This window comes from Tympanuchus pallidicinctus, unplaced genomic scaffold, assembly GCF_026119805.1.
Source record: "Tympanuchus pallidicinctus isolate F22 unplaced genomic scaffold, pur_lepc_1.0 scaffold3, whole genome shotgun sequence".
In the NCBI taxonomy this organism is placed as follows: domain Eukaryota; kingdom Metazoa; phylum Chordata; class Aves; order Galliformes; family Phasianidae; genus Tympanuchus; species Tympanuchus pallidicinctus.
The window spans coordinates 5025174-5039430 of NW_026294747.1; the positions used below are offsets into that span (position 1 = coordinate 5025174).

Here is a 14257-nt window from a genome sequence, read left to right on the forward strand (position 1 = left end):
GCCTGGGGCGGGGCGGGGCCTGCAGCAGGGGGCGGGGGCGGCGGGCCGGAGGCGTGCCTTGCAGCAGGGGGCGGCCCGGGGTCCCTCCCTCCCATTCCCCAAAGTTCTGCCCCGTGCCCCCGCCGCCCGCAGGGAAGTCCCGACACCGGGCGGGGCGGGGCCGTGCCCGCTGCCCCTCCCGGGCCGTTCCGTGCCTGCTGCGGGCGGGGCCGTGACGGCGCTTCCTGGACGGGGCATGGCGTTGGTCACCGTGAGGCGGGCGCCGGGCTCCGCCGGGGTTCCCCCCGTGGTGAGTGCGGCCGGGAGCCGCCGGGAGCGGGGGGGGAGCGCCGTCGAACGGGGAGGGTCGGAAGGTGCCGCCAGATCGGGCTGGGGCAGTCCCCGTTGTCGTCGTCGTCCCCCCACTCGCGAGCGCTTCACCCGGGGGAACGGGGTCGAGACCCCCCCCCGAGCAGCCTGGAGCTCTCGGCCGGCAGCGGAACCCCCCTTGCCGTGCCCGTGCCGCAAACGGCGGGGGGTTCGCGTCGTGCCCGAGCCGCCGCCAGGTTGGCCGTGCTCACTCCCCGCGTCGTGCTTTGCAGGAGGACGATGCGCCCAGGCGCGGCCACCTGCAGCGGCGGTGAGATGGGGGCACCGGGGGCTAAGAGGTACTGGGCGGTGATCCCGTCCCGCTCACGTATCTCCTGCCCCAGGCAGAGCTTCGCGCTGGTCCGGGGGGCCGCGCTGCTGCTGCCTGCCGAGGAGCCGCCAGCCTCTGGACCGTCCCCCGCCGTGCCCCCCGGGCGGCAGGAGCGACACCTGCAGCTCATGATGCAGCTGCTGAGATCGCAGGACGCCATCCAGCTGGTGGGGCCTCCACCGCGATGGTGTGGGGTTGGGGACGGTGATGAGACGGGATGGGGAATGGGTTGGGGATGGGATGGGGACGGTGGCAGGGATAGGAGCAGTGTGTAAGGAGGATGCAGATGGGAATACAAATGGGATGGGGATGGCAAAAGGGACAGGATGGGATGAGGATATGTGTGCTGATGGCGATGGGAATGGGGACCGAATGAGGATGGAAATGGAAACAGAATGGGAATGGGACGGGAGTGGAAGTGGGGGACAGGATATAGATAGTGATGGCAGTGGGGTTGGAATGTGTTAGGAAAGGGATGCAGATGATGATGGGGTGCGGATGAATTGGGGACAGGGACAAGACTGGGATGGGGTATATGGAAATGGGATGGCAATAGCGATGGGGGTGTGCTGGGATCCAGCCTGGCCCAGCCCCTTGTCCGCCTGGGGACACCCACTCAGGCCCCAACCTCAGGCAGTGCGGCTGGAGTCAGCGCAGCCACAGCGGGTGCGGTACCTGCTGGTGGTGCGGCCAGAGGAGGAGGGTGCCGAGGGACAGACAGCACTGCTGGGAGTGGACTTCCCACACGAAGGGTGAGCGGGGCTGCGGGGTCAGGGGGACGGGTGGTGGTCACACTCTGACCCCTGCCTGCCCCAGGGCCGACTGCTGCACCCTGGGCATGGTGCTGCCCCTCTGGAGCAACACCCAGGTCTTCCTCGATGGTGATGGGTAAGGAGCGAGTGGGGTGGATGGGGTCTGCTGGAAGGGGTGCAGCAAGAGTGCCCACCCTGAGCCACGTGTGTCCCTGTGGCGCCCAGGGGGTTTAGTGTGACATCCGGGGGGCAGACGCGCATCTTCAAGCCCATCTCCATCCAGACCATGTGGTGAGCCGGCTGTGGGCATGGGGACGTGGGCACTGCCACGGGGATGGGGATGTGTGCATTACTGTTTTGGACAAGGGCTCAGGATTCAAGGGTGTGGGGCAGCGTCATGGGCACCATGACCAGAGACGAGTCGTGCTGGGCTCGAGGGGACGTGGTGCTGGGGAGGGGCTGGCATGGCTGCAGCCATGGAGCAGAATCGATGTACCAGTGCTTGTGTCCAGGGCCGTGCTGCAGGAGCTGCACCGTGCCTGCGAGCTGGCAGCCCAGGGTGGGCACATCCCAGGGGGTCCAGCGCTGGCCTGGGTGCAGGAGTACGCAGCAGCACTGGACTCGGAGCAGAGCTGCCTCAATGAATGGCTGGCCATGGCCGACTTGGAGTCCGTGCGGCCTGGCTTGCTGCTGCCCACAGAGCCAACAGAGCGCGCAGTGCGGGCACTGCTGCGGGACGTGCTGACATCTGCTGACCTGGAGAGCATCACCTCCAAGGAGGTGAGTGCTGGGGGGGACGAGGGGGTGACACAGGGGTGCCATCACCATCCCTCACTCCTTGGTGGGTGCCAGGTGAGGACAGAGCTGGAGCGGCGCATGGGGCACAGCCTGGAGCAGCACAAGGACTTCATTGACAACGAGATGCTGCTGGTGCTGGCGCAAATGGACCGGCCTTCACATGTCTTCCCACACATCTACCTGGTGGGCATGGGATGGGCTGTGGGGTACCGCTATTCCCGCCCATCCCACAGCATCACCGCCATCTTAGGGCTCTGAGTGGAATGCAGCCAACCTGGAGGAGCTGCAGCAGAACTGGTGAGCATGGGTATGAGATGGCAGTGGTGGTGGGCAATGGGACATGCGTATGGCCTCAATGCTCGCTGCCCCACAGTGTGACCCACATCCTGAACGTGGCACGGGAGATTGACAACTTCTTCCCAGCACTGTTCAACTACATGAATGTGCGGGTATACGACGAAGAGACGGCCCAGCTGCTGCCCCACTGGAATGACACCTTCCTTTTCCTCTCTGACATCAAGTTAGTGGGAGCGGAGGGTGCTGTGGGGTGCCAGGGGGCATCTTGGTGGCTGGGAGCTTTGGGGACAGTGGGGTCCTGGGGCACTGAGAATGACATGGCTGTGGGGCAGGGGGGACGCTGGCGGCTTTGAGAGCACTGTGAGAACTGGAAGCAGGGGGAGGCACTGGGAGAACCGGAGGCCTTAGGAGCAGTGCGGGGCAGTGTCCTCGGAGCGCTGGGGACACAGGTGGCACTGGGAAGCCGCTGGGTCCCCAGGAGCTGCATCGCAGTGAGGTTACACGGCAGGGCTCGCGGGGGCCGGGCGTTGGTGCACTGCCGCATGGGGCTGAGCCGCTCGGCAGCCACAGTGCTGGCCTACGCCATGAAGGAGTTCGGGTGGTCCCTGGAGCGGGCGTTGCGCCACGTCCGGCGCTGCCGTCCCGGCGTGCAGCCCAACCCCGGCTTCATGCGCCAGCTCGACTTCTACCAGGGCATCCTGAACGCCAGGTGGGTACAGCGGGCCGGGCACGCTGCGGCCGCGCCCCTCTCGGGGGCGGTGGGCTGTAGGACGGCGTACCTGGGGGGGCAGGCGGGGTCCCGCTCCGACGGCAGCAGCCGGGACTCCGTGCGGACGGGGCTGCGGGTGACCGCGGTGCTCGTGTGCAGCCGGCACAGCAGCTTCTGGGAGCCGCAGGCGGCGGAACGGGCGCCGGAGCCGGAGGAAGCCGTGCCGTGGGACGACGGGGCTCTGCCCCCGTCCCCATCCGCGTCCTCACCGCCCCCCGAGGAGGACGGCAGGCCGGGGCTGGTGGGGGCCGCCCGGCGTCCCCGCATCTCCCTGTGTGCCGTCATGCGGAGCATCAGCCAGATGGAAACCCCCGAGAACCTCGGGGAGCCCCTGGGCGGGGAGGTGAGCGCTAGGGGGCGGGGGACAGCGGGGCTGCAGGTGGGTGACGGTGGGTGTGGGGGGAACAGTGGAACGCACGGCTCCTTCTGGAGACTCCCGCTCCCACAGGTGCCCGAAGGCGGCCATGGCCTGGGGGACACGGAGGGCTTGAAGGCGGCCCCACAAGGACCGCGGCCCAGGTCCCGGCCGTGCCGCGTGGTTCGCCAGGCCAGCGTGGATGGAGACGGCGTACCTGCGGAGGAGCACAGCCCTACGGAAGGCTCCGCCCCCACCCGGGAGCCCGGCCCCCCCGACGCTCCGTAGCCCACGGGGGCACCGGGCAGAGCTCCCACGCGACAGCACTGCGAGGCGCGGCCTGGCTCTGATGGGGGCGGGGCCCGGGGAAACCACGCCGCTCTGTACGCACTTCGTGTCACCGCAGGGCCGCATCGCACGGCACTGCCGCTATCACCAGCACTCACCGGCCACAGAATAAACCTCGAGAAGGGATGGCAGCGATGTGCAGAGCTGTGTCTGCCGGGGAGCGGTGGGACGGCACCGTCAGGAGGGCTCAGAATGAGCACGTGACTGCGCCCCAGCCCCGCCGCCGCACACTACAATTCCCAGCAGGCCGTGCGTGCGGCCACCGGGCCCGCCCCGCTCTGTCGTTTGCGGGGCACGACGGGAAATGTAGTCGCGGCGCCGCGGCGCCATCTTACGAGCGACGCAGGCGGGCGCCTTCCCCGGTTGCCGTGGGAACCAGGCGCCGGCCTCGGCTCGAGCAATTAACGCAATTAGCGCACTCACTGCTTTATTCACCCAGCAGCGGCCGCCCGGGCTGCGGCGCTGCGTACCGGGACCTCGGCGTCGTACCGGAGCCGCCGTCTTGCCGTCCGCTCACAGACCGTACTCGTGCCACAGGCTGCGGGCACAGCGCACGGTCAGCCCGCCGCCCCGCTCCCGCCCCGCTCCCGCCCCGCTCCCGTCCCGCACCTGTACGTGACCGCAGGGTCGTCGCGGTGCTCCAGAAGGGCGTCGCGGATCGTGGCCGGCGGGTTGAGTCCCAGCGCCCGCGCCCGCTCCCAGCGCTGCAGCCGGGTGATGCCTGCGGGGGGAACGGCCGTGAGCGGCGGGGATGGGGTGAGGGGTGGGTTGGGGGTCGGTGTGCGACGGCTCACCGGTGCACGGCCCGTACTCCCAGGCCAGATCGAAGCGTCGCAACATCTCCAGCAGCTCTCGCGGGGCCTCGCGCGGCGGGGCAGAGGGGTCCCGGGCGTCGTCCTGCGCGGGGTGGGGGGGGGTGGGCGGGACCGGGGCCGGCGGGACCACCCGGTGGCGCCCCTCTCCGCCGCGCCGCCGCCGCGCTCCGCTCCGCTCTTTGCCGCCGGCGCGTGTCTGCGCGCGGTGCCGCCGCGGGAAGCTGTCGGTGATCCGTCCGGCGCGCTCCATAGCCTGCAGGACGGCGGCGGCGGCGGCTTCAGCCACGCACGTTTCCCCCCGGCCCCGCGTTTACCTCCCGCCGCCCCCCCCACTCACCCCCCGTCGCTTTCCCGTCCCCGTCCGGCAGCGCCGCCCGGCCGCCCTCCCGCCGCTGTCGTCCCGTGGGCAGCGGACGAGGCGGTTCGGTTTCGGTTTTGGTTCGGGTGTTTTTCTCTTTGCTTTGGGGGGTGTGGTTTCTCTTTAATCGTTTTTCTTGGTCTTTTTTTTGTTTTGTATTTTTTTGGCCGGTCGGGCCGTTCTGTCTCGGTTATTCTGTCAGGTCATTCATTGGCGCTTCGCTTTTTGCACCTTTTCGGTTGTTTACGTCGTTCACCATTGGTCGGTTGGTTCGTTGGTGTTTTTTTTTTCTCAGTGTTTCTTTGCGAGTTGCTGTTTTTTGCTCGTTCCTTTTTTTATTTTGCAGTCGGTTCATTCGCGGCGGCTCTTTTCGGTTCGTTTGCTTTTATTCACACATTTCTCCCCGGGGGGCACTCAGGGCGCAGTCCGCGCCAGCGCAGGGTTGTGCAGCACGAAGCGGCACAGCCCCGGCAGCCGGAGGTACCCCAAATTCTCTTGCAGCCGCTGCATCCCCCGGTTCCCTACGGCCGTGTGGCCATACATCGGGAAGCCGCGGCCGTGCGCCCGCCGGGCAGCTATGATCGTCAGCGCCCGCATCAGTCCGCGGCCCCGCTGGGAGGGCACCGTGTAGCCGTGCGCTCCGGATGCAAAGCCGTCGCTCAGCATCCAGCTCACGAGATCCCCGGCCGGGTCCTGAAGGCATAGGTTGGGGAACCGGCGCAGCAGCTCCCCCAGGTAGCGCCGGCTCCACGCGTTCCCCCCGTATGCCCACGTTGAGTCCAGCAGCTCCACGTGCGCCGGGCTCAGTGTGCCCAGCTGCAGGTCAGGGTCCAGCCTGCAAGGTGATGTTGGGTGTTGTGGGGAGGGGAATGGGACAGGAGCCAGGGGGCGAGTGGGGGTGGGGTTGGGGACATGGATGGGACAGGTTAGCGTTAAGGTTATGGTTACAGTTAGGGTTAAGGTTAGGATGGGGACATGGCCATGGATTGGAATGGGACTGAGGCCTGACCATGGCTGGGGATGGGATGGAGCTGAGGACATGCGTGGGATGGAGCAGGGATGGGCTAGAGTTACCATTAGTTACATTTAGGATTGGCATTAGAATGATGACATGACCACGGATGGGTGTGAGATGGGGACAGGGCTTGAATGGCTGCTGGATGGGATGGAGCAAGAATGAGCTCGGGAGAGGGTTGTGGACAGGAATGGGATGGGGTATAGGACAGGGACTGGAATGGAAACAGGACAAGGACACAGAAGGGAATGGGAACAGGGATGGAGACACAGAAGGAGATGGGGCTGAGGCTCACTGTGGCTCTGGTAGAGTGCTGGGGTCGGTGTGCAGGTAGGTGTAGTACTCAGTCACCTCCAGGTCTATGCCCTTGGCCAATGCAATGTCCTGGGACACCGTCAGCACGCCATCCTGCAGCCCTGGGGACGGCAGCGGCAAGGGCTCTGCTCCCCTGTGTTCCCCTGTGTTCCTGCCCTCCATGCCCCACACATTCCCAGCACCACCCGTTCCTGACACAACCACCCCCGCTCCCGTCACTGCTCGTTCCTCCCGTGTTCCCGTGGTTGTCCCCACAGCCACCGAAGATGTGGAAAGCGGAGTCCCAACGCAGGCAGCCCGGGCTCTCCAGCAGGGCGCGGTAGGCACCCACATCCCAGTAGAAGGCGCTGCACAGGTTCCTGTAGCTGTCATTCCGCGGCGCCTGTGGGGCGGGAGGCTGAGCCCCTCCAACACGGGCATGGGGCCCCTCCCTCCCCACAGCCCCTCCGGCCACCTCTCCTCTCTGCCGCGCCAGCACAGCACCGAAGTTGGGCCAGGCATCCACTGCCACCTCGAAGTCCCCAGGGTTGCCACGGTTGATGTTCAGCACAGCCCCGTACACCTGCAAAGCCCAGCACCGTGCAGCCCAGCTGTGGCAAAGATGGGCTGCCCTTGAGCAGGTGGCAGAGCTCAGGCAGGTTGGGGTTGGCTGGGGCAGGCTCATGGTGCTCGAGAATGGCCCAGCAGATGTGTGCCCCGGGGGTGTCAGGGAGGGAACGGGGTGGCCCACGACCCCCATGGTGGAGGGGCAGCTGTGGGTGACTCACCGGCAGGGCACGAGGCAGGCTGCTGCGCAGGGCGGCCTCCAGGCGCTGCAAATGGGCCGGGCACGTCAGGATCTGCATGGCCCTGCCAAGGAGTCAACGGTGAGGGGACCCTCAAGCACCCCATCCCCATTGCCGTTACTCACCTTGTGGCTGCGGGTCCCTGTGGGCTGTGGGCAAGCAGTGATGGTGGTGTGTCCCAAGGCTGCCAGTGGCCGTCACGGGTGGGCGACTGCCCTTTGGACAGAGTGTTCCTGGGGGTGGTGATGGGCAGGGTCCATCCTGCTGGGTGCAGGGCACGTGGCACCCCGCTGCCTCACATATCCTCAATCGGGATAGGGACCTGGGGGTCCCCATGCCCTCACTGTGATGTTGACGGGGACACCCATAGCCCTGCTGTGATGGTGACAGGGTTGGCCGTGAACTGAGCCCTGGTTGCCATGGGGGTCACCGATCCCATCACCACCAGGTGGTACAGGGGTCCAAGTCCCATACCCTGGTGGCACGTTGGTCGGCCCCCAATCTCATCCGTGTCTACACGGCACATTGATGCCCAGTCCTACCCCGGGTGTCTCTGCCCCTACTCAGGGCATTAAGAACCCCCCCACCTCCACCCTGGCACGTGGCAGGCTTCTATGGGATGCCAAACCCCATCCTCAGTGGGGCTGTGGGGGCACAGAGGAAGCGGTGCTGACGGGCCCCTCCACGCACGGCAGGGCCCACGCAGCCGTGTCCCTGTGGGCAGCTCTTCAGGGCCCCTCTGCTGGGGGACACGGGCCAGGGGGCAGAGGCACTGGAGAAAGGCTTTTATTTGTTAATACAAGAATAGATCTTCTGCAATAAATACCCTAATAAATAACATCTCCAATAAATAAACACGCATAGACGCACCGAGACGGCGGCCCTGGGGCTCTGCCCCGGCCCCGCCCCCAGAACAAGCCACGCCCCCAGGGCCAGTGGGCGGGAGCCGCGGGTTGCTAGGCAGCGGTGGTGACGGGGGCGGAGCTTCGGGCACCCAGCTGTGCTCCTGGCGGGTGGGCGGGGCTTACTGCACTGGGGGCGGGGCCTATTCCTATGCAGGGGAGGGTTTGGTCCGTTCGTGGCGAAGCGGAGCTTACTGCTGCCGGGGGGCGGGCCAGGAGAGCGTGGCTCCCAGCCCTACAGGGTAATGGGTGGCACAGCGCGGCCACGGGGACGCCACGGTGTCACCACCCCTTGCGTCAGTGCACTGCAAGGTGATGGCAGGGTGGCACTGGCTGCAGTTGGGGGCAGGAGGCCGCCCCCCGAGGCACGGCAGGGTGATGAGACACCATGGGAACCCTCTGGGGCCGAGTGCCTGTCCCTTAAGGTACTGCGGGGCGATGTGGGGAGGTCTGTGGGTCTGGGAGCCCTGTCCCTTAGGATTTTGCGGTCAGGAGCCCCATTAAGGCACGGTGGTGACGGGGGGATGCCGGGTAGCTTTGGTGGCACTTCGGGATCAAGATCACCATCCCTTGAGACCTAGAGGTGATGGTGGGGACATGGACTGGCTTCAGTGGCACTTTGGTGAAGTGGGAATCCTATCTGTCAAGGCACAGCAATATGATGGTACGTATTTGGGGTGGTTCTGATGGCCCTTTGGGACAGACAGACCATCTGTTAAGGCACAGTGGTGACGTGGGAAAGCTACGATGGCACTCTGGGATCAGAAGACCTGTCCCTTAATGAACAGTGGTGATGCTGGGGATGTGGGGTGGCTTTGATGACTCTCTGGGGATAGAAAAGGCATGGCGTGGCTTTGGTGGCACTTCAGAGTCTGGAGCCCCACCTGTTAAATCAGTGGCGACAGTGGGGATGTGGAGTGGGTTTGGTGTCACTTTACGATGAGAAGACCTGTCCCTTAACACACAGCGGTGACGGAGGGGACTTGGAGTGGTTTTGGTGGCATTTTGGGATCGGGAACTCCATCTCTCAAGGCACAGTGAGGTGGTGAGGAATACGTGGGGTGACTTTGGTAGCACTCTGGGGTCAGGATCCCCATCTGTTAAGGCCAAGTGGTGATGGTGGCTTCGGTGGCACTAAAGCGATCCCCATCCATGAAGGCCAAGTGGTGACATGTGTGCGGCCACTGCTGTGGGGATGCCCTCAGCAGGGCGGGGGCCCTCAGAAGCCCCTGGCCTCGATGCGCAGTGTGACCACGGCTGGCGGCACCTTCTTCTTGAGGCGATTGAAGTCCTTGGCCGAGCGCCACAGCCACGTCTGCAGCTCCTTCAGCAGCCAGAAGTCATCCATCTTCTTCAGAAAGTCGTTGGGGGCTGCAGGGGTGCCAGAGGAGGGCGGGGGTCCGGCGGGGCCTGCGGGCAGCGGGTAGCCCAGGGAAGACATGACGCCGGCGATGCTGAGCACCAGGCCCTGCAGGCTGGAGCAGAAGTGGCCGAGGCGATGGCGCAGCTCCACCGTGCCCACCTGGCCGTCCAGGCCACGCAGATATTTCAGCAGGCGGCTGTAGGCCCGGTAGTTGGCTGCCAGGCGCGCATTGTCCGTCAGGCCCCGCCACAGGTCCAAGTCCACCGTGGCGCTGGGCACCCGCTCAGCCCGCGCCAGCCGCGGGGGGTTGAAGTCGGGCTCATTGAAGGGCGGGCCCAGGTAGTTCAGCTGCAAGGAGGGGAGGAGTTGACAGGGGGCCCACGTGTCCCCGGCACCCACGTCCCACACACCACCAGTCTCTGCGCCCAAGGCACCCCAGGTCTCTGCGTCCCCCTGCACACCACGTCTCAAGTCTCCACGCCACCGTGTCTCCAGTCTCAGATCCCGCTGCCCGTCACGTCCCAGGTCTCCAAGCCCTCCATGTCCCTAGTTCCCCGTGTGCGCAACCACAGGTGTCCACAACCCAGGTCTCCATGTTCCCCAGGTACGGGTGCCCGATACCGCTCCTGTCTCCGTATTTCCCTGCACACCACATTCTCCTTTACATAATTTTCCAGATCTCCACAACCTTCATGCCCCCAGTCTCCCCATGTCTCCCTGCATACAGTACACCCCATGTCCCAGACCTTTGTGTCCTCTACCTGGATGTGCCCACCGTGTCTCCCTGTCCCTATCTTACCCCTGGTTTCCACATTCCCCTGCCCACCATGTCCCTCAGTGCCATGCCCCCATGTCCCCACGTTCACCATGCTCCCCCACATCCCAGGTTTCCATATCCACATCCCCTACCTGGACATGTCACCTTGTCCCCACTGTGCCCCTGGTTTCCATGTCCCCAAGTTCATCATGTCCCTGAGCACCATGGAGGTCCCCAGTCTTCCATGCACCCATATTCCAGGTGTCTGCACCCACATCTCCCACCTGCCCACCGCCTCTATGCAGATGAGGCAACCAGGGGAGCTCAGCCAGAGCTCACCAGCAATGTGGAGACAGCAATTCCACCCTCTCCATTCCCACAGCATGATCATCAGCAGCAAGGGGAGGCAGATCAGGGCAGAGACAGCAAAACCTCCACCTGGGCCGGTGCCACTGGCAGGCAAGGAGAGGTGGGGGGGAGGAGCCAGGGGTGTGAAGATGTTCACACCCTGTGCCAGGACCAGAGTCCAGGGCCTCCGGCACAGGGAGGCTCCCCTGGCCGCTGCCCTTGTCTGATGAGGCATTTCCTTGGCCTCCAGCATGGGTGGAAACACGCAGTCTCATGTATACAGGTGCACTCCCACTTACATCCCAGTGCCGTGCCCTGGGGATGCTGGAGTCTCCCCAAGCTGGGGGGATGAGCAGTTTAAGGGAAGGGGCAGTGGTGAGCTACTCACATAAGTGCCGGCAAGGGTGCGGAGCTGGTGTTCCAGGTAGCGGGTCAGGTCGTAGGTCTTCTGGATGGACTGGCCAGCACCCAGCTCCTCCGTGCCGTTCAGCGCGGGCACCGCCGGCAGATTGCAGAGTGCGGCACACAAAAAGGCAAAGATCCCCCAAGAGTCTCCTGTGGGGACAAGGCACCTCAGAGAGGACCCTCCTGACAAGGGGACCGGGGGCACCCCAGTGCGGTGCGATGGCACCAAGGGCGCTGAGGATGCAGCAGTGCTCCAGTAACTCCACTGCCCACCCCACATCCCCTGGCTCCCCAGGGGGTGGAGACCTAGGGTTTGCCTGCGGCACCTCCTCCACCCATGAGGTGACTGGGGCCGCCCTGCCCTTGGGCGCCGGCACAGCACTCCTGGGACCTCAGGACTCTGTGCTGCCAGTGTGCTCATCACCACCCTGCATATGGGGAAACTGAGGCAGGGAAGGGCTGGGCATGGAGTGGCAGTGCTCAGCACCCAGCACAGGGAACAAGGAGCAGTGCAGCAGGAGCCTCAGGGACACCATGTCGTCCCCACCAGTGCCACCATGCCCATCCGGCATGGCCTCTACTCTGTGCACTGCCGACCATGGGCTGCAGAAACAATCCTTTATATGGTCTCAAGTGAGTGCTGCTTGCTGTGCTCCCGCCGGGACGCCCGGGTTATATTTGGGAACGCCGAGTCACCTACCACCAATGCCGAAGCAGGCTTGGTTGCCTTCCTAAGCACAGCACGCCGGGCGCCCTGCAGGGCTGCAGCAGCACATCTCATCCTCGTCCCTATCCCCATCCCTGCCCTGCTGGGAGCCAGGGGCCAGGCAGGGCTGAAGGCAGCTGGGCACGGAGCAACCTTTACTGAGGCCTCTGCTGGGAAGACCTCAGCTCAGCATGGCACAGCCTGCAGTGGGCTCCCCAGGGAGGCAGGGGCGGCCGGGAGCCCTGCAGTGCCCTCGTGCGTCACCACTCCCCGTCAATTGCTGCTGGGAGGCTTGGGAAGTGAGGAGTAGCCAAGTCCTGGTGACGCACGTGGGCCCACGGGGACATCCCGGCTGCGGCAGCACCAGCTCCAGTGCGTGGCACGCGTCCCGGCTTTGCCCACCCAGCACCGGGCTCACAGTGGCGCATGATGCCCTGCGGGCACGCAGTGCACACAGCGGGATGTGCGTCACGCACACGCGGCACAGCGTGTATGGAAACACCATGGAGCAGTGAGCACCATGCAGGACGTCCCAGCCACGACGTGCCGCGCCATGCGCACGGCAGCACGCATGCTGGTGACCACACGGGTGCCACTCCGTGCCTGCAGCTGTGCCACGTGAAGCTGCCTGTGCACGACCGGTCTGCGGGTCCCGGGATGGTGAGCGTGGTGTGCGACGCTGTGTGCGTGCGAGTGAGCGTGTGAGCGTGGGCTACGGGCGGCAGGGGGGCCGCGTGGCGCTGACTCACCCGCCCCCGGGTGTTTGCTTTGGCTCGGCCCCGGTGCGTCCAAGCCCGGCACAGGCACTCACAGCCCCGCGCGGCGCAGCAGGGCTGGCCGGACCCTCACCCACCACCAGCTCGGGTTTCCAGAGTGGGATTTACACCCGGCCCCAGGCACCGCGTGGCCAAGGCAAACAGAGCTGGGGGGGCTGGGAAAGGGAAGGAGACGGAGCTGGTGGCTCCCGGGCATTGATGAGGATGTGGGCACTGGGGCGTGGATAACCAGAGCTGGGTGACGGTAGGAATCTGCAACCGCGGCGGTGGCAATGACCCGACCGTGGCGCAGCCCTGCTCACTCAGCTGTGGCCTCACGGCCCCGGATGGTTCCCACAGTGGCACAGTCACACTCCCCTGCCCGTCTCTCGGGTGGAAAATGACTCAGCACCAGCGCAAGGCAGCGGCCGCGTTGCCCCTGTGCCAGAGGGAAGGAGGAGACCAGCACAGCTGGATCCCAGTGATGTCAAGAGAAAGAGCCCAAGGATTTCAAAACCGTCCCTGGAGCGGGGCCAGGATGCTCCCAGCCCACGTAAGCAAAGCACAGGGCAGCTCCGGGGCAGGTGGAGAGCTGAGGTGGCCCCCCTGGCAGCGCACGTCACCCCACGCACACGTGCCGGACACTGAGGGGGCCAACAACAAGCGTCAGCAGGACAGCTCATCCGACAGTATCCCTGTGCGTCACAGCAGGGAACGTCACCCGTGGGTGGCCTTGGAGGCGCGGAACAGTGCAGAGCTGTGAGCCCCCCCCCCGCCAAGCAGACCCCCCATGAGCGACTGCTGCCATTGTGCAAGCTGAGCTGTTCCCCGGGCACGCAGTGGGCAGCGAGCTGCTGGGGTCAGGCGTGACCGCAAGCCGCAGGCGCCGCTTTCCCAAAAGCACTGAGCAAAGCAGAGTGTGGGCTGGGGAAAGGGGACCCCTGCCCCCTGAACCCAGGGAGCAGCTCTATCTGATGGGCTAGCGGCCAAGGGACAACAGAGCCCTGCACTGTGAGGTGGAACGGAGCTGGGATGTCCCAGCGTGAGCACGGCGCTGAGGAGCGGGGACCAAGCAGACAGTGGCAGTGGCCTCGGCTGCCCCCAGTGTGGTTCTCCCCACACACCTTCGTGAGGATGGCGCTGACAGCAACACCTGCACCCTCCATCCCTGCAGTCCCCGAGTGCTGGCAGGAGAGAGGCACGCATTCTGCCCTCACTGTGCTTCGACAGTCCTCGAAGCAAGTGGGGAGCAGGGGGGGCCCCCAGACCAATCGCAGCCCCAGCCACAGGGCTCTGTGCCATGCCCCCGCCCCGCTGCCTTACTGAGAGCAAAGCCGCATCCCTGATGGTGGCCAAGAATTGTGCAGGAGCACAGGGGTGCAGGGGGAGACCGGCTCCACACCCCCCTGGCCACGCATGTACTCGCAGCTCACACTGAATGTTTACATCCTGTCTCCTCCGAGTGTTTATAAATGCATCCGTGCATGGGAGACTCCAGCGAGGCCGTAATTAGCGGGGCCTGGATTTCCCATCTGGCCCCAGCCCGCGGCACTGTGTCACCCCCCTCCTGCCGGAGATGGGGGCTCAGCCCCTAATCCTGACCAGATCCCACACCTCGGCTGGCGCCCACCTGGATCCCAGCAGCACCAATGGTGGCAGAGCCCTGTGCGGCCCACCGGCACCCAGAGCCACCGGCACCCCATACCCGCACAGGCACTCAGTGTCCCTGCTGGCA

General features: G+C 65.5%; 4 protein-coding genes across 5 annotated transcripts; 1 reads left to right on the plus strand and 3 right to left on the minus strand.

Annotated features, from left to right (window-relative positions):
- Positions 1–110: 110 nt before the first annotated feature.
- SSH3 (slingshot protein phosphatase 3) lies at positions 111–4129 on the plus strand. Of its 2 annotated transcripts, none has more exons than XM_052695723.1 (13): positions 111–289; positions 582–619; positions 693–846; positions 1313–1431; positions 1496–1567; positions 1657–1722; positions 1944–2211; positions 2284–2412; positions 2480–2526; positions 2603–2749; positions 3035–3235; positions 3395–3638; positions 3728–4129. In XM_052695723.1, exons 1-13 carry the CDS (start codon positions 236–238, stop codon positions 3998–4000), a joined length of 1812 nt encoding a protein of 603 aa, XP_052551683.1. In that variant the 5' UTR covers positions 111–235; the 3' UTR covers positions 4001–4129. The 2 variants fall into 2 exon arrangements, with proteins under 2 accessions (XP_052551683.1, XP_052551684.1); XM_052695724.1 differs by having other exon boundaries at positions 3744–4129.
- Positions 4130–4408: 279 nt separating this feature from the next.
- On the minus strand, positions 4409–5410 carry POLD4 (DNA polymerase delta 4, accessory subunit). The gene is made up of 4 exons (XM_052695755.1): positions 5151–5410; positions 4793–5066; positions 4608–4719; positions 4409–4536 (listed from the first exon to the last, which is right to left on the minus strand). The coding sequence occupies exons 2-4, from the start codon at positions 5061–5063 to the stop codon at positions 4512–4514; spliced, it is 408 nt and encodes a 135-aa protein (XP_052551715.1). The 5' UTR covers positions 5064–5066; positions 5151–5410; the 3' UTR covers positions 4409–4511.
- Positions 5411–5536: 126 nt separating this feature from the next.
- GLYATL3 (glycine-N-acyltransferase like 3) lies at positions 5537–7502 on the minus strand. The gene is made up of 6 exons (XM_052695746.1): positions 7412–7502; positions 7269–7350; positions 6956–7063; positions 6763–6883; positions 6482–6602; positions 5537–6006 (listed from the first exon to the last, which is right to left on the minus strand). The coding sequence occupies exons 2-6, from the start codon at positions 7344–7346 to the stop codon at positions 5586–5588; spliced, it is 849 nt and encodes a 282-aa protein (XP_052551706.1). The 5' UTR covers positions 7347–7350; positions 7412–7502; the 3' UTR covers positions 5537–5585.
- A 423-nt stretch (positions 7503–7925) lies between these two features.
- On the minus strand, positions 7926–11341 carry CLCF1 (cardiotrophin like cytokine factor 1). Its single transcript, XM_052695747.1, has 2 exons — positions 11045–11341; positions 7926–9899 (listed from the first exon to the last, which is right to left on the minus strand). The coding sequence occupies exons 1-2, from the start codon at positions 11339–11341 to the stop codon at positions 9408–9410; spliced, it is 789 nt and encodes a 262-aa protein (XP_052551707.1). The 3' UTR covers positions 7926–9407.
- Between the last annotated feature and the right edge of the window lie 2916 nt (positions 11342–14257).